This window comes from Eucalyptus grandis, chromosome 8 (assembly GCF_016545825.1).
Source record: "Eucalyptus grandis isolate ANBG69807.140 chromosome 8, ASM1654582v1, whole genome shotgun sequence".
In the NCBI taxonomy this organism is placed as follows: domain Eukaryota; kingdom Viridiplantae; phylum Streptophyta; class Magnoliopsida; order Myrtales; family Myrtaceae; genus Eucalyptus; species Eucalyptus grandis.
Window position 1 is genome coordinate 22,178,588 of NC_052619.1, and position 21,308 is coordinate 22,199,895.

Consider the following 21,308-nt stretch of genomic DNA (forward strand, 5'->3'; position numbering starts at 1 on the left):
GAAGACTCTTATGTTCTTTAATGCAATACTTATTTCCTTTCTTTACCGGGGATTGATATGGTCAAAATGGATGATCTTACCGCGTGAGAGTCTCATCATGTCGTCACAAATATAAATGCTTCAAGATGTACCGCAGCAGCTACACATTAAACCAATGGCGACGATGTCGCGATTCAGATACAAGTCTTCCAGGCAAGAAAATCGACCTACTCAGTTTGACAGGATATCAAACATAAGCGTGCGCGCACCTTGTCAATAAGCTGAGCATGGATTGAGATGAGTTGCTTCAAAGTTCAGCCAAACACGCGAGCCACAAATTTAAACATTTTGACCCCAACAATGGATATGGGATATTGATTACAGCCCCTTAGTAGCTAGTATAAAAGAAAGCTCAATTTGATTCATCTCCCCCAAAGAAGCATCTGAATATGGAAACAATTCCAGTCCTCGCTGCTTAATTAAAGGCCGCTAGATGGCAAATCAGTTTCGCCTAAGCAGTACATACGATGCACCTTCACCGCAGAGTTCCATGTGGATTAGAACAGGGCAAGTTGATTATCGGGAATCCATATGTTTTCTCATTCAAATTATCATATGCAAACTGCAAAGTGATGCATTCCTGTATCAGGAAACATCTAAATGTCTCAAAACCAGGAACCCGCGCGCAACAAAGGTATCGACTTTTTTTCAGGTAAAACCTCTGCATCTTGCAGCTTCATAGATTAAGATCATCAAGAAGGCTGATAAATAATCCATCAATATTCCAAAGGCACCTAATTTAAACATACACTAGAACCGATTGGAACAAAGGCACAACATAGGACAGCAAGAAGCAGAAAACTGCAAAGAATGCTGATTAGTATTACCAATGCTGACCAACGTTAACAAGCAATTTCATCGACTCTGCACCGGAGCAGGCGCCGAAGCCGGCATTGCCTTTGCGGCTGCGGCCTTGGACTCCATGAGCCTCCACATGTACCAAGACCCGACAGACCTATAAGGCCTCCACTTCTCGCAGAGCTCCTCCATCTCCAGTGGCTTAGGCAGCTCCTTGAGCTCGTGCATTGCCTGCACGCCCTTCCTCACTCCGAGATCACCCACGGGCAAGACGTCAGGCCGGTGGAGCGAGAACATCATGAACATATGAACCGACCAGACCCCGATTCCCTTGACCCTCGTCAGCGCGGTCAGGAGAGCCTCGTCCTCCATCTCGAGAATCGACTCGTCCGACAGCGCGCCGCTCCTGAAATTCTCGGCGAGGTCGTGGAGGTACCCGGCTTTGCGGCCGGAGACCCCGGCCTGCCGCAGCTGCTGGGGCGAGAGCGCGAGGAGCGAGTCGGGGGAGACGCCGTCCTCGCCGTCCTCGCCGCCGCCGCCGCCGCCGCCGAAGAGCGCGAGGAAGCGCGCGTAGATGGTCTGGGCGGCCTTGGTGGCCAGCTGCTGGTAGAGGATGCTCCTGGCGAGGGCGAGGAAAGGGCGGGCCGAGGAGGCGAAGGTGGGGGCCTCGAGGGAGCCTATGAGGGCGGAGAGCAAAGGGTCGGCGCGGCGGAGGTGGCCGAGGGCGAGCTCGATCTCGCCGTCGGAAGACAGGGGTTTGAGGATTCGGGGGCGGCGAGAACGGGAAGGGAAGGCGGCGGCGGCGGTTTCGGGGTCCAGCCGTTGGTTCGTGAGCTTCCGGGTCTTGCGGGGCCGGAACGGGATCTTGGACGCGGCGGCGGCGGTCGCGGCGGCGGGTGGTGGCGGCGGGGAGGATGGGGTCGAGGTGGGATTCTGCTGGATCTTCTCATCAGCAATTTGAAAGGTGAAACAATGAGAAGAAAAAAAAAGAATTGGAGCTTTTCTTGCTGCTGATGGGGGAAGGGCTTTTTGAGATTTTGAGAGTTCAAGAGATGAAGAAAGCAGCCTTGCCTTCTGGTCAAAATTAATAGGACAAGACTAATCTTGATGGCCAAGGAATTGGGGGGAGGAGATTATTTTAAGACGAGGAATATCAAAGGAATAGTTAATATAAAATGACGAGGGTGTTATTAAAGAGGAGTCGTGCTTGATAAGTATCCAATATAGTATTACATATGACAGGAGAGAGGGATGGTACATTTGAAATGGGACATTGAAAGCAACGAATTTTTATAATTGAATGTTCGACAAATACCGAGCCTGTGGACAGGAGTGAGAGGCCCACAGGTCCAGGGAAATGCAGAGCAAAACAAGCCCAATTTAAAGGTTACAAAGCCCATTGGAGTTGAAGAAGATCCAAGCCCACGTGTCAGTGGCTATGGATGGATGGATGAATAGTAGAGGTGATCATTGGGCGGCTCAAGCCGAATAAGGTTGGGCCATAAGGCCGAAGTCGAATCTTGGCCCAAGCCCACATACCGTTATATTCTTATATAAAAATATTCAGGTCAAGTTGCACTTGTCTTAGGCTCAACCAAGTCGGACTGGGTTTTTTCATTAAGGGTCCGTTTGTTTCGCGGAAAATGTGACATTTCCAGAAAATATTTTTCAAAAAGTCATTTTAAAAAATATATATAATTATTTTCTAGTGTTTGGGTGAAACTTGAAAATGAAGTGGAAAATATTTTTCGCTATTCAGTAAGGAAAATATTTTTCCTCCATACACTATTTTTCATTTATTTTATTTTCTTTCTCTTTTCTTTATTTTCTCTTCTTCTTCTTGGCCGGTTGCCGGCCATAGGCACTCGCCACTCGCTAATTGTGCTCACCAACGAGCTCGAGGCTCACCGATCTAGTGAGTAGCGAGACCGGCAAGCTCGAAGCTCGTCAATCTAGTGAGGCTCGCGCTCGCCGATCTAGCGAGCCACAAGCTTGAGCTCACTAGAGATGGGCGAGCCTCATGCTCGCCAGCAAGCTTGAGGCTTGCCTGTCACCGTGGTTGGTGACCTGCCAATAAAAAAGAAGCTAGGAAATAAAGGAAAGAAAAAGAAAAAGAAAAATAATTCGAATTTAAATAAATAAACAAATAATAATTTAAAACAAGAAGAAGGAAGAAGGAGGAAAAGGAGGAAATAAAGGCTTGTAGGGATGTGAGGTAAGAGAAACCAAGTGTGGAAAATGTTTTTCACTTTTCAAAAATGAAAAACATTTTAACCTAATTTAGAAGATTTTTTTCTCTTCATAGAAAATGTTTTCCCAAAGCAATTTATTTTCCATGAAACAAACGCCACAAAATCCGAAAAACATTTTTCTAGAAATTATTTTTCGTAAAATAAACGGAGCCTAAATGCCCTTTTGCAAGCCGCCCAAAAGTCTTTGGGCTTGATCAGGTTTGATGAATGGTACCTAACCATTCTCGATTGCATCCTCAACGATCGTGCTGAACTTCAAAGCTAAGACGATTTATGAGGATGCAAAGCAGTTCAACAAAGGAAAGGGAGAGGCAAGAGAAAATGAGATTAACTTGTATTATGATATCATATGAAATAAATCACCCATCCCAAAAGTTTATTACAAGAAGCGATATCACAAGTATATAGAAATATATGGATACGCCGCCATAAACAAGTATTGTGAGGTCCTCTCCAAAGTGCGAATGGGCAGAGTACTACATACAAAATTGATAAGCAAAGGTTGCCAGGCAAAATAAGCTTTGGGCATAACTTAATTTAAATATCATATTAGAATATTCAACCAAAAAATCAATTATATATTGCATGTGGAATCTACAAACAATGGTTGCATGTGCGAAATAAAGATCCTGGTTGAAATGTCACTTTGATATCGCTTTAAAATGTCTAACTCAAAAACTAAACCACATCCGAAATCTACCAAAACAGGTCACACCTACGAAATAAAGTAGGTGCGGAATAAACTATTAAGAACTGACCAACAAAGCACTTATATAGCATTTCAATTAACACTAGCATAATGTTTTTTTTTCTTCCCATAGTTTCAACATAAAATATTGCAGCACATGTACACTAAAAAAATATTTTTATCTCTATCTCATAAATAGGAAAGGTATATTTATTTATGATCCCTCTACCTAACCCCTAGAGTTTTATAGCCTCTTCCCCTTTCACCTTTCCTTTTCTTTCCAAGCCAAAATCAGGCTGCTAGGAGCATATAAAATGGCAACCCGAACTTCAGGTGGAACCCAATCTCGAGAATGAAACTTAGATGAGACAAGTAGAGGAAGAGGACAGTCGAGCTCGGCCCGGTGTGTACGCAGAAAGTTACTCGACCAAATGAGGAACTCGAAGACAAGAGAGAAGTTCGACCCATCTGAATCGACAACGCTGGGTCAGCCATTGGGATCGTGGGAATGGAGAAAATCATGAGCCGCGAGAGAGCCAAAACTCGGTCAAATTCATGTTTGAGTTGACTTCTCGTTGGTCCCCAACGTGCTGTCTGGAATGTGACAACGATATTCGCGTTATAATTTAACTGGAGCGTGGAGTGTCCGTCGTTCAAGTGATTCCGTTTCCAAAAACGGCATTCAAGGTTTCCTTCCCTTCGGTTCCGTGTTCCTTTGATTTCCTAGTAATTTCGCGTGCCTGCACTTCAATTTTCCAAGCAATCTGCTTTTCTTGGTCATTTGATTTCCATCGAATCTGGTGGCACACTGCTCTCAGGGCCTGCCCCGCCTTAGACACCCATTATCAAATCCACTACGAAAAGCTGAGTTTGGTGAAGAGTCCTGATCACACTTTCTGATCCTCCAGAATCAGATAACAAGCTTATACTATACAATTGCGGCGAGAAAAACGTTCAGATCCACGAGCCATCCCCGTTTCCGACTGACCTTTCAACCGAAAACGTCAAAACATCTTCCCAGGTAAAGCAGTCCACATCCGTAGATCGCAGGGCAAGAGGGTAACAAACGACACGTGACGTTTTCCAGAGGCCACCTGTCGCCAGTTCGAGCTAACTTGTCTTCGACGGTTCAATCCGTCCTACGTAGCCCGCGGTCGTTGACTTTCCTGTTCCCTCCATCTCCTTCTTCTTCTTCTTCTTTACCTTCTCGTCAAATCCACCCAGAAGATTTGGTGCCACCACCCTCGAACCGCAGGTGAAGCGGGAGCGTTCCGCTCTTGAATATTTTGCCTACTTCTCAGGGCTGGAGCTTCGCTGTGAACCCATCAAGAAAGTGGCCCTGTTTTCTTGCGATCTTCGCTTTCGGTCCTCGAAGTAGGAGCAGCAGCAGTAGCAGCAGGAGGAGGAGGAGGATAGGGAGAAGAAAATGAGTTACAGGGAAGATAGCGAGGATAGCGGGAGCGGGAGAGACATCCGGAAGCCGCTGCTCAACACTGGGAACTGGTACAGGATGAGCTCGCGGCAGTCCACGACGGCGAACCTGGGCTCGTCGGCGCAGATCATTCGGGACGGCTCCGTCTCCGTCATTCTCTGCGTCCTCATCGTGGCGCTGGGCCCTATTCAGTTTGGTTTCACGGTGGGTTGCCTTGTCTTTTTGCGAAATCGTTAGCGTTGATGCCAGATTCCATCTCGTTCGTTACAGTATTAACTGTGCCAGCTCTTAGAATATACCCGATGAGATCGCAGGGGAAAAAATTGCAGCTTTTTGCCTGCGTGCATGTCACTTTCAGTGAGTGACAATTATTGTTCTCTGTTTGTTCTCAGTGTGGGTATTCGTCCCCGACAGAGGAAGACATCATCAGCGACCTAAGCCTTTCGCTTTCGGAGGTGTCACTTGTTCATCATCTTTTTCTTTGGATTCTTGCCATTTTGGGGTAGCAATTTGCAGTAACTTTTGCTCTTTGACTATACTGATTGGGCGTATTTCATTGCGACAGTTCTCAGTATTTGGCTCCTTGGCTAATGTTGGTGCTATGGTCGGGGCAATTGCAAGCGGCCAGATTGCAGAGTATATTGGCCGAAAAGGGGTAAATAAGGGTGTTTGTTATGGTTAAATTCATTGGCAAGCAGATTCAGTTAGTAGTTTGATCATAGGAGCTGCTAGAGATGTGGTCATTCAATTTGAGTTAGCGCTTTCATATGTTCTCAAGTTGAGAAAGAGTTGAGTATTTACTTTTAGATGTTCTTCTTATCTTATCTACAAGGAAAATGTCATAACAGCAAGTGGTAAAACTGCAACCTAAAGTTATGCTACTTCTGTTTCATTTTCTGGTATTGCATCGTTGGCTGCTAGTAGCTAAATATGTTAGTTCCTGAAAACTGCTTCGTGTGTTGAATTGCAGTCACTGATGATTGCTGCAATCCCCAATGTAATTGGATGGTTCATCATCTCTTTTTCCAAAGTGAGCTTTTTCCCCCACCAACACATGCAATTGGGCTTTAGTACTACAGATTTGTCACATCCTAAAATTTTCATTTAGTAGGACGTTTCGTTTTTATACCTGGGAAGGTTGTTGGAGGGATTTGGCGTGGGCGTCATCTCCTATACGGTAACCTTGATAAGGCTCTTAATGCTTCCAATGGATTTCCTGTCAACTTTATGCCTGAACCAAGATTTGTCACTTTTAGGTGCCAGTATACATCGCCGAGATATCACCTCAAAACATGAGAGGAACTCTTGGATCCGTGAATCAGGTTAATAGTCAGCTTATCTCTCTGTTTCTTGAATGTCTTCATTAGAAGCCATACTATAATTTCTGTGATTTTAGCGAGGCAGCGCTTTCAGTTATCTTAGCCAAATGTTTCTTTCTCCAGTGTCCACCATTTCTTCTTTCACAAGTTCACGTGTCTTTACTTTAGATCTACAAGTAGACATCAGTACAAGTGCCACAGATCAGTGCATGGATGTAGGAGAAGAAACTAGACAGACCTGTCCTCTCATGTTTATTCCTTATCCAGTCCGTAATCCATAAATTTTCCCAGTGGTAATATGACAAGTATTTTAACCTTTTAAGTTTTCGAGTTGTGCAGCTATCAGTCACTATGGGAATTCTGCTGGCTTATGTGTTGGGAATGTTTTTCAGCTGGAGAGTGCTAGCAATTTTAGGTAAGCATATCCAAGTGAAGGAAAGACTAGGCATTGATAACTAATTTGTTTAAGAAGTAGCAAGACCGTATGCTGATCAACTTGAATAGCATAAGAAGGCAAATCTCAATATACTTAGTATTATTTCTATCAGATTAGAATTACTTTCAGTTAAAGACACTCCATTGATTAAGTTTGCTAAGAATGCCTTCCGATTGGTTACCATCATCGACGAGCTAACTGTCTATTTAACTGCTTTCAAGACAGATGAATCCTCAGTTTGTCACTTTTCAAATAACCAAATAATTTATTTCCCTGAGAAGTCAATCAACAATTTATTACATTCCAAGCAATGTGTCATAGCAATTTTTTTTTTTTTGGCAGGAGCTTTGCCTTGCTTGGTGTTGATCCCTGGCTTATTTTTCATACCAGAGTCTCCTAGGTGGCTGGTACAGATATTGATCTGTTTATGTGCTCAAAGTTCAGAATTGACTTTCAGCTGACATAAATTTTCCTGTTATATCTTGGGAATTTTCTAAATCGCTGCCTTTGCTGGTGGTGGCAAAATTTGCAGGCCAAAATGGGGTTTACAGATGAATTTGAAGCGTCTTTACTAGTTTTACGGGGTTTTGATGCTGATATTTCCTCTGAAGTGAGCGAAATTAAGGTACTGTATAATGCATCCTTGTTGGTGATTCCAGTATTCCACTGCATCTGCCATTTGGATTAGATGTTCTTAACGGAAGCATGACGTTTAAATTTATAATTTCCACGGACTTCTGATGATTACTTTCTTCAGAAATCTGTTTCATCTTCAAGCAAAAGAACCACAATCAGGTTTGCTGATCTCAAGAGGAAGAGATATTGGTTTCCTCTGATGGTAAATTACTCTCTGATTTTGATAAACTGCATTGATTTTGTGTATTATCTCTAAAGCTTTATTCATAAGAGATTGGATCATTGTGCTTCAGGTTGGAATTGGATTGCTTGTGCTTCAGCAACTCACTGGCATCAATGGTGTCTTATTCTATTCCACCAAGATTTTTGAGAGCGCTGGTTAGGACATTGACTCTTGACTTCTGAAATTTCATCACTTCTGTCTAGGCTTAAAGATCTGAATCTACTGCCTTTAAGTAAACGGAGATGTTATTAGATCTTTCAGACAAAATAATGGCGTAATATGTCCAATTTCTGTATACAATTTATATATTATACTCTTTGATATCTCAACTTTGGCTTTTTTTCCCCCAAAGAGAAGTAGAAAACATACAACAGAATGCCATTATAGAACTTAAAGCTTTGACCCCTGCTGAGTGCCCTCTGATGCAGTTAATTGAGTGGTTAATGCATAGAAATCACGAACTATAAATTAAAGACAGTACATATTGTTGATAGCAAGCTTCACATAGTTTAGGTCATCTAGAGTAAGTGGTATGCTGCCCAATCAGTATGTGCACTTGCGATAAATAAAGTTTATTTGACCTAGAAGAAGGGATATTTCATTGAAATGTATGCAACTTATTCTCTAGATATCTTGATTTGCCAGTCATAGACATGAAATAGATGTTTGCTAGATTATTTGAACCAAGCACCAGATATATTTCATACAGATCTTTCTCCAGAAGCTTGGGGGGAGGGTATTAAATTATTGGAAACCTCTAAGCTTATTGTAAGTAATATGTTGCATAATGATTGGCACATTCATCTGCAGTGAAAGCTCAGTTATGAAGCACAGAGAGAGCAAAAAGGCTAATAATTGAATTGTTTCTTCATGTACGCATAGATCCAAAATCATTCTTTCAAGCATCTAACAAAAAACAGGTAGAGTTATTTTTGCATAGGTGGTGCAACACCCCGAGTCTTATATCGGAAGGAGAGATCCTGTGAAGTGATTCATAGGGATGACAGATCCCAAATGACCACCACCTTGAGGGGTACATACTGATATTGAGAGTTTGACCCACAAGACCAGATTGTCACAGATTGTGACATCAATGAGTAGGAGAATTCATAGCAAACGGAGTATATTGGTGGGAAAAGTCTGTGAATTGAATTACTATTAGAACCTATCACCAAATAATTACACTTTAGTGGGCACATCTGGGTACTCCTTTTCAGGTCTTGACATACATGGGAGGGGTCTGGTCATCATAGATAATAGGGCAACAGAGGTTTAACAAGTACACTGAATCTAGAAACTGACTAATGCTATGAGAAGAGCAGTCCAGAACATAAATCCTGCTCCAGGAATTAAGCCAGACAGGCCCGTGATGATGCAACAATTATCAATGTTTCATTTTCCTTTTATTTTTCAATGCAAATCCTGGTCTAGGTTAATGGTCTCATTAAAAAAAAAGAAGAAAGAATATCCTTTTTTTGCAAGAACCTAATATGCTCGGTGAATTTTTTAGGAGTTTCATCAAGCAATGCTGCAACAGTTGGCCTCGGGGCAATCCAGGTATTTTATTAAGTGCATCTCTCAGTCTTTTATGTGGATTGTCTGTCATGTGAACTGATGTGATTCGAAGCTTCACATGAGATGCCAAAGATGTGGTATTGTTCTCTGACCATCTCTCTTTTAATGACTTAGGTTGTGGCCACTGGAGTAGCTGTATGGCTGATGGACAAAGCCGGTCGCAGGCTGCTTCTTATTGTAAGTTCAATAATACTTTCCTGTCAAATTTTTTCTAGCTACAAAGCAGCCTATTCTGAAGAATATTTCTTACAGATTTCGTCTGTCGGGATGGCTATCAGCCTTCTTATTGTTTCAGTTGCCTTCTATCTAGAGGTTTGTAAAATTGCAGTCCTCTCATGTCGTGCTTTCCAATAGAATTTTCATGTGATGTTATGTTATGGGAAATTAAATGCACTATGAACTCTCTCCTTTCTTTGCTATCTACAGGATGTTGTATCAGAAGAATCCCGAGTGTATAGCATATTGGGAATAATGTCACTGGTTGGGCTTGTGGTAAGACTTTGCTCTTTTTGCAATTTTCTGCAGCTCTACTGGTATAATTGGCACATCTTAAAATATTCACTTATGATTTTTCCAGGTTCTTATAATTTCATACTCTCTAGGGGTGGGAGCAATTCCTTGGCTTATAATGTCTGAGGTATGTTGAATGATGGTTTTTCCTTTCTGTGTCAGGGATAGAAGCTATGGTTTGCTGGTTTAATTGGATACTTACATTAATCTATGCTGTGCCATCCTCTTCTCATCTTTTCACTAATTTGTCAGTCTATCCCCATAAGTTTTGTGTGATAATTTATAGCAAATATGCCAAGGAGAGGGGACAAAAAAGAACGGAGGAAATGACAAAAGAAACATTGACAAAGAAGGAAATTACCAAACTTCTTTGTGCTCTTGGGGGATGTCCAAAGTAGATATATTAATTCTGAGTATTGATTTAATCAAATCTAATCAGCCTTTTGCCTTGTTGGGCCAAATTGCGTATTGTAGATACTTCCTGTGGACATTAAGGGTCTTGCTGGGAGCGTAGCAACATTAGCAAATTGGTTCTTTTCCTGGGCAATCACAATGAGCGAGAATTTGCTGTTGGATTGGAGCACGGGAGGTACGTCCCAACTGATATAATTCAATTGTTCCTTATTGTACCTCCATGAATGGGTATTCTTGTGTATTTAGTTCTGAGTTGCTTTCCCACATTCTTAACAGGGACTTTCTCTATCTTCACCGTGACGACCACCCTCATGGTTGCTTTCGTGACGTTTTTTGTTCCCGAGACGAAGGGAAGAACGCTGGAGGAGATTCAGTCCTCATTTAGATGATCGGTTTTGCAAAAGCTTGTTCGCTTTCGTGTGGCATCAATGCTTTGTCGTAGTACATTTAGTTCTACGGTTTTCCCTTTCGGAGTTGTTGGAAAACTAGTAACGAAGAAAATCGAAATCCGAGAAAAAGAAACATATTCGCATGCCTCTTCTCTTCCATTTCATTTATCTTGTTCAAGGAAAAGTACACTCACTCAGATCTCAAACATTGGAATGAGGCTAGAGAGCAGAAAAACAACGAAAGCACAAAAGCAGAGTCGAACTCATTTGTCAGCTTCAGTTTGATGGACCGAAGCAAGGAACCGCTTCAAGCACCGGTTGTACACGCAGGGCCTCTCAAGGTGAGTCAAGTGTCCTGCCTTCTCGATGCCCTCCACCGTTGCTTTCTCTCCTAGCTGTCTGCAATTTTGTCGAAACTAGACTGTCAGTGCGATTCATTTGACTGACCCAACGGGGACAGCATATAATGATCTGGCGTGATCATTTGATGTCTTTCGCTCATCATATTACTCAGTCGATCCAATTTGAAGGCGATTCGCGCTTAGATATCATTAGGTAGAATCATTATATGGCCGACGTGATAAAAACATTGCTTGTCACGCCATCAGATATGTTCGACTCACGCGCCACATGATTCTCGAGCTGACATCGGTTTTCCTTGAGTATAGTGAACTTGGGTTATGGACAACTGTTCTTTAAAAAAAAAAAAAACCCGGTAGAAGTGTGATTTAAGGGTACATACTCTTTCATGTTCTCAGCCAGCTCCATTTTAAAGATCTGATCTTGTTCACCCCAGAGGAGATGTATCCTCTGCAAAATTCATCCAGAAAATTGGAGATGGTCAGTGTTTCGGTTCTATGGATGAATGAGATCCATGGACTCATAGAATGAAACGGTGAGGCATGACAATTACCTGGGTGTAGTTAGGAATGGAGGCATCCTTGTTGCTGATGACAAGAGCCTCCAACAGCTCAGATCTCTCCTTCCTGTTTGTGAACATCACCTGTCGTTTGCACATTGGAGAAAAAGATGGTTGGGTCAAAACAGGGGTTTTCCAGGAGTTGTGTCCAGAGATGATGAGGTATCATTTCAAAGTCTTTTTCTAAGAGGGTCAGGTAAACCTCCCATGCTCTTTTGATGTCTAGGGATCGTCTCGTCGGGCCGACCCAGTCCAATCCAACAGCGCAGTTCATCGCGAGCAAGAAAATGCGAAGCCCGCGATGCGAATATTATAATTCCGGAGTACCCTAATCGCGATTCCTCATATTATATAACAAAATTAAATTTTCTAGAGCGGTCTTAGTATCTACGACATTACTGTTATCATTATCATTAATTTTTCCTCTAAGGGGCTAAGGCAAAAGAGAGAGTGTCGCGTCGTCAAGACGAGGAAGATCTTGGCTTCGCTTACGATCCCACTTGCACACCTAAGTTTTCGTACTTAAGATTGTCAACTGATGTTAACAAAGTAGGTATTGTAGCTGGAAGTCCTTTTCCGGACTTTAAGGTGGGGGATGCTATGTTGATCAAATTTCAACGAGTTCTGCGTGTCGTGTACTACATCGTCCACAAGTTGTGAGGACATTGGACCTTAATTTTTACACGACATGGTGGGTAATCATCCAGGAAAGATTGTGCTCAAAGTTTTAAATCTATTGCATCTTTGCTAAATTAGTTCTAAATATTTTAATTGTGCAAATTAAGTTCTAAATATTTTCACGTTTTGTTAATTGGGTTAATTCGATCACTTTTACGTATGAACTAATAAGGGAGATGTTAGTCTTTCTCGATCTTACCATGTCATTTCATATTTGCAATTTCCGATTAAAAACAAAAGTCAAGATATCAATTTTTGGGACAAGCACATAATCGGAGTCACTTGAAAGTGAAAAGAAGCTACTCCTAGTTGTCCGTAAAAAGAAAAAAGCTAACAAAACTAATGAAATACGGTATACTATGTGTATAGATATGGATACATAGATATTGAGTTTTTATATTGGAAAATATCCGAAAATTTAAACTTAGGTTTTGTTTATAATGACTAGGGGTAATGACCACAATGTTACCTCAAGGTAGTCCTTGTGAAACCGGTCAGGGAACCAAATCTTCCGGTGCATGGCGACTGACTGAAGTGCCTTTAGGCCCTTCACCGACGTCGGCAACAGGAGCTCTGATGAAGAAGAGAACCCAAGCCTTTGTAGTGACTCTTCGCTGATCGAATCCGTCATGGCTAGTATCGACCCCGATATCACCATGGCTCGGACCATCTCCGGGTACATCTCTGCCATCTTGAACGCCACCATCCCGCCATAGCTAAACCCAACCACCGTGCACATCTCGACGCCGAGCTTCCTCAGCCCCTTCACGACACACTTGGCCTGAAAAATTGATTAAAAAAAAAGAATTATATGGAAATTAAAATCAGAGATTATGTGTCAACCCGGATTTGAATTTGTTAACCAAACTGAACCGCCCAATGTTGCTAGGTTGGTGATGTAATTACAAATGATATCTGTATTACAAACATTGTGTATGAAAAAAAAAAAAATTGGTTTTTTAAGGTTGAAATCTTTCAAGTTGACCTATTCCTCTAAAGTCTAAGTAAACTTCGAAATCGTTAATGTATTTGGGAATATACTAATCTTCTAACATAAACTTCAATATTGGATACAATAGGGAATTCACACACTCAAGTCAGTTGGACTGAATTATGTCCATTTAGCTGCGTATAATTTGAAGTGCAGATGGCTATGCATTATTTGTCTTGCTCCTTCTTGAAGCAAGCTCAACCCTACCTGGAATGCCGGTGACCGGTCACTCGTGTCACTGACCGACTCACCGAAGAATATGAGGTCGGGGATGTAAACGGCGTACTTCTTCGTCAACGCGCCGACCTGAAACTGCCAGGTCACGATGCCCTCGGCGGCGAAGCCATGGATGAGGACGACAGCGGGCTTCGTGGGGTTGACAAGAAGGGTTTCATCCTTGCCCTTGGCCTTCTTGTCGGGCTTCTTGACGGTCTCCCGTGGCACCCAGAAGTTCATGACGGTGCCGGGCTCGATCTCCACCGCGTAGGGGCGGATCCCGGCCCTCTTCATGAGGCCATGCAAGAGTGGTTTCTGGATCGCCACGAAGTTCACCATCTCTCTCTCTCTCTCTCTCTCTCTCTCTCTGACGTTGATTTGCGGTGCGTCTCCTGTTCTTGCGGGGGAGAGTACTAATAACGAGAGGGATGGAGAAGAGAGGGATTTTCAAATGGACAAGAAGGTAGCGTTTGGTGATGGGCTGCTGTCGGATGTTTAATGGATTGTTGGGGGTGGAACTTGAAATAAGAATCGATGGGTTGCATGCAGAACTACACGATCTTGGAAGCTCTTTACCGAAAATCTTCAACTATAAATAAATGAGGGAGGGCCACAAGCAAGATAAGACAGCTACGTAAAGATTTATGGAGAGAAAGAGAAAGAGGGTAGCGACTGAATGGGGCCGTAACTCGTAAGGATCTGATTTGACGGTGGGGGTGATTTCTTGCACGATGGTACCGATTCGTTTGGATCGTAGGAGCAAGTTGGGATTGCGAACGATAACAAGAAATTGAAATGGTTCACCAGAAAGTCTTTTTTTTTTCCTTATAAAAGACGAAAACAAGAAAAGGTTTTGCTGCTTGGATGGACATAAGCGCGAAGGTTGTTTGGTTTTGGATCAACTGCCACTGCCTACTCTTTGTTGAGATGAACGTCTGTTGGACCAGCACTTCAAGCGAGTCAAAGGGTCAAGGACAATCACCCCCCACCACATGGCTGTCAGATTCTTGATGGCGTCTGGTGAAAAATATAAAATAATTGCCTCTCTACTTCGGAATCGCAGCCTAAGATCTTGCGTCACCGAAACGTGGAACCCATGCCGGACTGGCGACGCCGATGGCTATGGTTTATTAGGATCAATGGACCCGAGCCCGGACGACAAATTCTTGATAAATAGAAATCGCGGTTAGCCGGATAGACTGCATCTATATCTCACCTGCTTTTTGTACATAATTTAATACTCTTTCTTGAAGGAAACGTTGTAGGGTGTCAACATGTGACTACGGTCCTTGGTCAATATTGCTTCGTATCAAGGCTAGCCATAAACTTGAACAAGTCAGACATAAATGAGAGTACTGCAGTTAAGAGAAGATGGGGACATATTTGGATGTACCATCCGACTAGGTTATTAAAAGCGAATGTTTGCTTGGATCCTCGCAGGAGCAAAGATGAAAGTAGAGAACTAAAAAGAGAAGTCCTTGTCCGAGACAAGGAAATAAATTCTCCTCAAAACTATTATGTAAGCTCTACCGCAACATGCAACGTCCATTTTTAAAATTCCTTTATCCATTTTCTGGGCTATTGAAAGAAAATTACTGCATTTTGGTGAAAAGCTAATGAAAACTAGATAGGGTTGCATTGGAGAAACTGAGATACTCGTAAAGCGAGGAAGGATGAGCGTGGTTTAGGATTTAGAGACCTAATTAAATTCAATGAGGCTATTTTGAGTCAGCAAGCATGGAGGCTAATTCAAAATGCACATTCTCTTTGGAATTGGATCTTTAAAAAAATTTGCTATCCTCATATGGATTTATTGCATGTAGAAAAAGGCTCTACCCTCTTGGGGGTGGCAAAGTTTGCTTATGGGCTGAAATGTTATAAACTAATTTATCTAATGGGTGGTTAGAAATAGAGAGAAAATCAGCATAAGAGAAGATCAGTGGTTGTCGCAAGGTGTGATTGGAGGCCCTACGAACAAAGAGGATCCAACTCGAGTATCCGAGTTGATAATCAGGGAGGAAATTAGATGGAATGAAAATAGAGTGAGAGAGGTGTTCGACTGCGAAACATCCTAGGAGATTTTAGCCATCCTCTTAAATTCTCAACTCTTAGAAGTAAATTGATGTGAAAGGCGATCAAAACAAGCAAGTTTACATAAACAACGTCAGGGCATGGGCAGAAACTCCTAAACAGGAACGAGCATCATTGATTTTTCCAACCCCTAGAGAATTGTGGAATAGAATTTAGAAGGCAAACATGCAATTCAAAATTAGATTTTTCGCTTGGCATCTTTGCCAAAATGTTCTAGCAACCAAGGAGAACTTGTTTCAAAGACGAATTGTGCCTGAAGCCACTTGCACGATCTACCATAAGCACCCGAAGTCCATCGAATATCTTTTTCAAGGGAAATTCGCAAATACAAATAGAGTTACGTTCGATCTAGACTCCCCCTCCCTGCGGTGTGCTCAAAATTAACGTGGATGGGTCTTTTGATGAAGGAACAGAGGAAAGGGCTATCACTTGTGTTTGCCAAGACAACCAAGGTATCCTTATCAACGGATTTGCTTGATCAATGAGAGTTTCATCCGTGATCCAAGCGGCGACAGCAGCTGTTCTTGAAACCCTAAAGAACTTTGAAGCTTCAATTTGAACTGAAATTGGAGTTGGAGACAGACCGAACTGATCTGGTAAAGGTAATAGCTGAGGGCGCAGATCAAGTCAAATAGGAAGCACACATGTTGATCACTGAGAAGCACAATAAACACTAAAGTGGTGGTTTACATGAGAAAAGTGCACATGATCTCGCGATATGCTTAATAGAAGGACAATATTGAATGAATTTTTTAAAGTTTGGGGATTAGATTGAATATTAAAGAAAAGTTAGAGGACCACATTGAATATTAAAGAAAAGTGCAACAATCAACTATCTCATTTCCCATAGCCTTAAATGGATGTGTTTCGAAAATACAAATGACACAAAATCCTAAGATTTAAGCTATAATACTTCAAAAAAATTCACGATGCATTAGATTAACCTTAAAAATGAATCCTAATGATGGCAAAAACTTACTTAATTTACCAAGATGTTGTTAGACGTGTTTCAATGCATTTAGTGTGAATTGACATAAGTTTGGATGGTAAAATCGCACAGGACAAAAAGAGAATTGAAGATTTTGGCGACACTTATAGCATCGCCGCAGAAGCAGGACGCCGATGGGATATGCAAGTGGCTATCATGGCCTATCTAACCCTTTGCAAATAAAGTTTGCATTCAATTGAATGAATGGATCGAGAAAACGACTAATTCAATTCGATGCCGAAGGGTTTAAGAACGTACCGGCATATGTGGTTTGGAGTACGGCACACGTCCGGCTCTCCACATATCGGTCCCTGTTTAAGTTTCTCATCATGACTTCTATTCGAGTCTCGTTTGTTCAATGGTGATTTCGCGTGCTCGGGTCCCGTAGACTTGTTCATGTGGGAGTTCCCCCTACACATAAAAGCAAAACCTAGAGCACAACTAGTCTCCTGCAAGAGCCATAGTCATTTCACTCCAAAGTCTATAATCCTACCTTTAGCACTAAGCAAAACATGGGATAATTATCTAGGAAGCTGCAAGTAGAACCTAGTATGCACACCGATTTCTTCCTGAAAAATATGATGTGTTTTGAACTCAAAATAAGAGCTTGATAGTCTTTTAATATCTTTAAATAATGTTGACCTAGTATTATCTGCTATACTCTTTTGGCTAACAAGTTCGGTGATCATTTTGAAGTCCATCTTAATAATGAATTTATGAAAATTACGTTGCTTTGTGATAGCAAGTCCTAACCACAGTGGTCCTCTTGATTATGTGACAACCAGGTTTCGCTGTCGCCTCTGATCGCGAGTAGTGATTGCGGGCCCTGCGTGTATGGCCATTTCCTCATTAAATTCGCTTGAAAGCCACCTCCATTGTTGCATGCTTTAGCCCCTCGTTTCCTGCTATTGAATTCGGTGGCTGGGCGAGATTAACCCGCGATGTTCTCCTTTTCTTTGCTCTCTCCCCAAAACCCTAGGACGAGCGGTTGGTGCTCATGCACCGTGTTCATGTCATCTCGAGTGATGGTGTGCATCTTATCGAGTAGCCGAGCATAAATCGGAGTGTCTGCTGGTGATGTCGAAAGCCATTACTACATGGAGACATGGCATATTCGTTCAATGGGCACAGTTTGAATTAGTACGTTGATCGGACTGTGACCTCATGAGTTACAAAACTTAATTTTTCAAGGTCGCTTTCTGTCTTGTCATCGAAGTTGAAAGTATAACAATCTTAATTAAATCACAATATATTCTATATGAGAAAAAGTACCCAAAAAATCATTAATATATTATATTAATATCAATTTAATTATAAATCTTTCAATCGTATCAATTAGTCTTAAATATTTTCATGTTTTCTCAATTGAATCCATCCGACTAATTTAGGTAAAAAAAATTACTAACATGGATATTGATTGTTCTATATAACATAATCAACGCTAACATAGACAGTTTTTAAATTTTAAATTATTTTTAAAATTTCTTCTTTTCTTTCTTTTCTTTTCTTTTCCTTTTACATTGTAGCCGGAAAAGGTTGCCAGAATTTGTCAATCATTTATGAGGCTCGGGGGCTTTGTCCACTATTGCTTGGCAATGTTCAAGGCCTATGTAGGTGACCATGGCCTCGCCAACCGCAAGCGAAGCTGCCTTCGCTTGTAGTCAGCTAAGTCATGGCAAAGTGAGCCTCCCCCTCATATGGGCGAGGTCAAGTGAGGGTTGGTGGCTGGCGAGCTCTAATGACCCTTACCGGCCATAATGGAAAATAAAAATAAAAAAAGAAGAAGGAAAATAGAAGAAAAGAAATGAAATGAAAAATTTCGGAAAAGTAAAAAAAAAATTATTATTAAAAATTATAAATAAATAAAATGTCAATATCAACACCAGCTTTGTCACGTAAAACAACCAGTGTCTATGCTAATGGACTTAATTGGCAACACTTGAATTGGTACCAACCAATATAATTGATTTAAAACTTTTTTGATACTATTCTCACCCTACTTCGTTCATGAGATAGGTAAAATTCAAATAGGGTTTATTTGCTTGTTGTATTGAGAGACAGAGTGAGTTGATGCAATTTTGGTAGTGCATAGTGAATGTCGCACTCATACTCTTGTGCATAGGGAGAGCGCTTCACTCACTCTCACATCAGACGTCAAAAAGCTATTAGACGAATGGGTGTCGTTCAGGATGTTGACATGATAACGCTCTCGTCATGCATGAATTTGAGATTTGACCAAAGATTTTAGTATTGAAACTAATTACAATTAGAAAGCAAGCTATCGTGGAGACAAATTCAGTAATTTCGAGATATTCCAATGGACCTCCTACTCCGTTTCCAATATAATTCGGAATGTCATGAAATTAATGTCGCTCTAAGAGTTTAAGTTGTCGAATAAGCAATTCGATGATTAAATATTATACCAGTCGCTCAGCAAATTCTATGTTATCATTTGACGCGACGTTACAAAGAAAAAGAAAAAAGAGTCCTGCCGCCAAATGAAACGACGTCAGCAGACAAGCCATTTTACTATGGGCTCAACCCTCACTGTGGGCAGGCCTGTAGAGCTGGTGGCTCATATAGCCTAGCCCACTTCCTCGAAAAATGCTGGGGTTACTAATACTATCTTATTTAAAATCCGTTATTTCACGAAAAATAAATGACTTCAAAAATATATTCCTAAAAATAATCTATTATATCGCTTGAAATAATTATTTGATGAAAAAATTTCACTATCAATGTTTTTCGTAGACAGTGAAAATATTATATATTTATTTTTGTAGTTGATTCAAATGATTATTTTTAGAAAAACGTCTCTTTAATTATTCATTTTTTGCAACACTAATGCACCCTTAACAATTAGATTAATGTAATCCGGATTTCGAGATTGGAACGCGAAGGGCATCGCTAGGGAACCGGTCATCGTCCGAGCCTAAGAACGGGACAAGCTGCCAATAATTGTCGTTTAGCTCTCACGACACGTGGCACGTTTTCCTGCGAAGAGTCGATTTCCATTTTTGCCAAGGGATTTCAACCTAAGCTGTCGCGTTGACCGGGGTTGCTGTTTTTCTGCTCACCTTCTCGAACCGTATTGTCCATTATTCAATTTCGATTTTGCGGAGTTAGGTTTGGGCGCCTCAACGCCCGAACGTATTTCTGCCCCCCGACGCCTGTATTTTTTTTAGGTCAGCAACTGCTCGCGGAATTCCGTAGCTTTCAATGCGGTCAAGCAAGGCTAGGAGCTTACGTGCAAGTTCAGGAAAAATTTGGTGAGATTGCTTTGGAAGATTACAAATGTCTTACATCCAGAAACCGCGATGAACAATTTGACGTGATAACAAAACTTTACGAGTGTATATATGTAGTTATTGTATTGTGCACGTGGGAATTTGTTTCGCTTGCGATAAATCGTTAGATTTGTCGAAAGCATGACATGAAAGTACAAGCAATTATAGGAGTTATGTGTGACTTATGTGTGAGTTTGTAGTTCTAAGATGCTCATCACATTTGGCTACAATACAACTTTGCATTCTCTACTTTCAGACTTAACATTTCACTTATCCTCGAGTCATATGACCTATTTTGCGAACTAGGAGACCATGGATTGAGGTCACTTACGTTGTGGCAACCTCAGTGTGAGGTTGGTGTGCTCTCGTACGCCTACGATGGCTTCGGCAGAGAGCAAGCAACGGATAATATGTCACAACAGAACACCAAGGGTTTGAGAGAGATTGAGACGTGTGTGCATGCACATTAGGGGTGAGCATGGTTCGAGTTGGGTTGGTCCACCCCCTAACCCTAGAATCAACCCATACATTGTTAGTCCTCAATTTTTGGGACCGATGATCGACCCTATTAAGCTTGGGACCGAGGATCGAAACGACTCAATTGGTCTGGTTCCAATTGATAATTTTTTATTTCATTTTTCGTACGCCTTAAAAAAAAATTAAGGACCGAACTGACCCAATGGGTTGGTCTGGTTTCAAGATCAACCTAAGACTAACCAATAATTTTTTATTTCATTTTTTGTACTCCTTGAAAGAGCAATCGAGGAACGTACCGACCTAATAGGTTTGATAATAAATGAAGTCAACTAAGAAAGCCAAGCGATGAGGATCAAGTAGGATGAGTGTCGAACAGAACGAGTATTGAATGTTGAGCAGGGAGCAATAAGCCAAGCGAGCATTGAGTAGCGAGTGGCACAAGTGACCCAAAGCGCGAGTGAGGCTAATGTCGAGTGGTGAGCGAAGAAGTTATTTCTTTCGATTTTGGCAAATTGAAGACTAAAAGTACAAATAAGATAGAAAAGAATGAATACTAGAGGAAGATGTCATGAGGAGTTGTTTTATACCTTTTTGGACGCCGTGAGAACTCCTCACAAAACCATTTTTCTCCTTCGTAAATTATGATTATTGACGCCATAAAAGACATTAAAAATTTAAGTCATTAGAGAACAATGTAAAATTACTTGAACTTCTCACTAAATAGCCGTTTAATATTGTTGACATAGTTTATTTTAAGGTTTTATCTATATAAATTTTTTTAAAATAATATATTAGATATATATAATATTCAGGGTTTGTTCAAATTGAACCGACTCGGAACTCTTAAGACATAGGACCAACTCGCACAGTGCTGGTCCAGGAATTTTAGAACCAATGACCGATCTAATCTCCTTGAGATCCGAACCAGGATCGACAGGGTTGGGTCGATC

The 21,308-nt window shown here is 41.4% G+C and overlaps 3 protein-coding genes across 3 annotated transcripts; 1 reads left to right on the top strand and 2 right to left on the bottom strand.

The window, feature by feature from the left end:
* Positions 1–689: 689 nt before the first annotated feature.
* On the bottom strand, positions 690–2,237 carry LOC104456876 (DNA-3-methyladenine glycosylase 1). Its single transcript, XM_010071757.3, has 2 exons — positions 2,229–2,237; positions 690–1,935 (listed from the first exon to the last, which is right to left on the bottom strand). Exons 1-2 carry the CDS (start codon positions 2,235–2,237, stop codon positions 895–897), a joined length of 1,050 nt encoding a protein of 349 aa, XP_010070059.2. The 3' UTR covers positions 690–894.
* A 2,507-nt stretch (positions 2,238–4,744) lies between these two features.
* On the top strand, positions 4,745–10,854 carry LOC104456874 (sugar transporter ERD6-like 6). Its single transcript, XM_010071754.3, has 18 exons — positions 4,745–5,413; positions 5,602–5,664; positions 5,775–5,864; positions 6,180–6,239; positions 6,321–6,386; positions 6,466–6,531; positions 6,868–6,943; positions 7,307–7,371; positions 7,497–7,589; positions 7,722–7,802; positions 7,894–7,978; positions 9,334–9,380; positions 9,513–9,575; positions 9,651–9,710; positions 9,825–9,890; positions 9,976–10,035; positions 10,383–10,497; positions 10,599–10,854. Exons 1-18 carry the CDS (start codon positions 5,204–5,206, stop codon positions 10,709–10,711), a joined length of 1,479 nt encoding a protein of 492 aa, XP_010070056.1. The 5' UTR covers positions 4,745–5,203; the 3' UTR covers positions 10,712–10,854.
* Positions 10,830–14,087, bottom strand: LOC104456875 (monoacylglycerol lipase ABHD6). The gene is made up of 5 exons (XM_010071755.3): positions 13,507–14,087; positions 12,778–13,089; positions 11,625–11,714; positions 11,454–11,521; positions 10,830–11,110 (listed from the first exon to the last, which is right to left on the bottom strand). Exons 1-5 carry the CDS (start codon positions 13,852–13,854, stop codon positions 10,975–10,977), a joined length of 954 nt encoding a protein of 317 aa, XP_010070057.1. The 5' UTR covers positions 13,855–14,087; the 3' UTR covers positions 10,830–10,974.
* Positions 14,088–21,308: the final 7,221 nt, after the last annotated feature.

What these genes read in the sequence shown, in the direction of transcription:
- LOC104456875 (XM_010071755.3), bottom strand. Translation starts at nt 13,854, where the DNA reads ATGGTGAACTTCGTGGCGATCCAGAAACCACTCTTGCATGGCCTCATG. An exon ending in ACCGGTCACCGGCATTCCAG is followed by an intron (nt 13,090 to 13,506) that starts GTAGGGTTGAGC and finishes TCAATTTTTCAG; the next exon opens with GCCAAGTGTGTCGTGAAGGG. An exon ending in CCATTCCTAACTACACCCAG is followed by an intron (nt 11,522 to 11,624) that starts GTAATTGTCATG and finishes TGAATTTTGCAG; the next exon opens with AGGATACATCTCCTCTGGGG.
- LOC104456874 (XM_010071754.3), top strand. Translation starts at nt 5,204, where the DNA reads ATGAGTTACAGGGAAGATAGCGAGGATAGCGGGAGCGGGAGAGACATC. An exon ending in CTGAAGTGAGCGAAATTAAG is followed by an intron (nt 7,590 to 7,721) that starts GTACTGTATAAT and finishes TACTTTCTTCAG; the next exon opens with AAATCTGTTTCATCTTCAAG. An exon ending in GTCGCAGGCTGCTTCTTATT is followed by an intron (nt 9,576 to 9,650) that starts GTAAGTTCAATA and finishes TATTTCTTACAG; the next exon opens with ATTTCGTCTGTCGGGATGGC.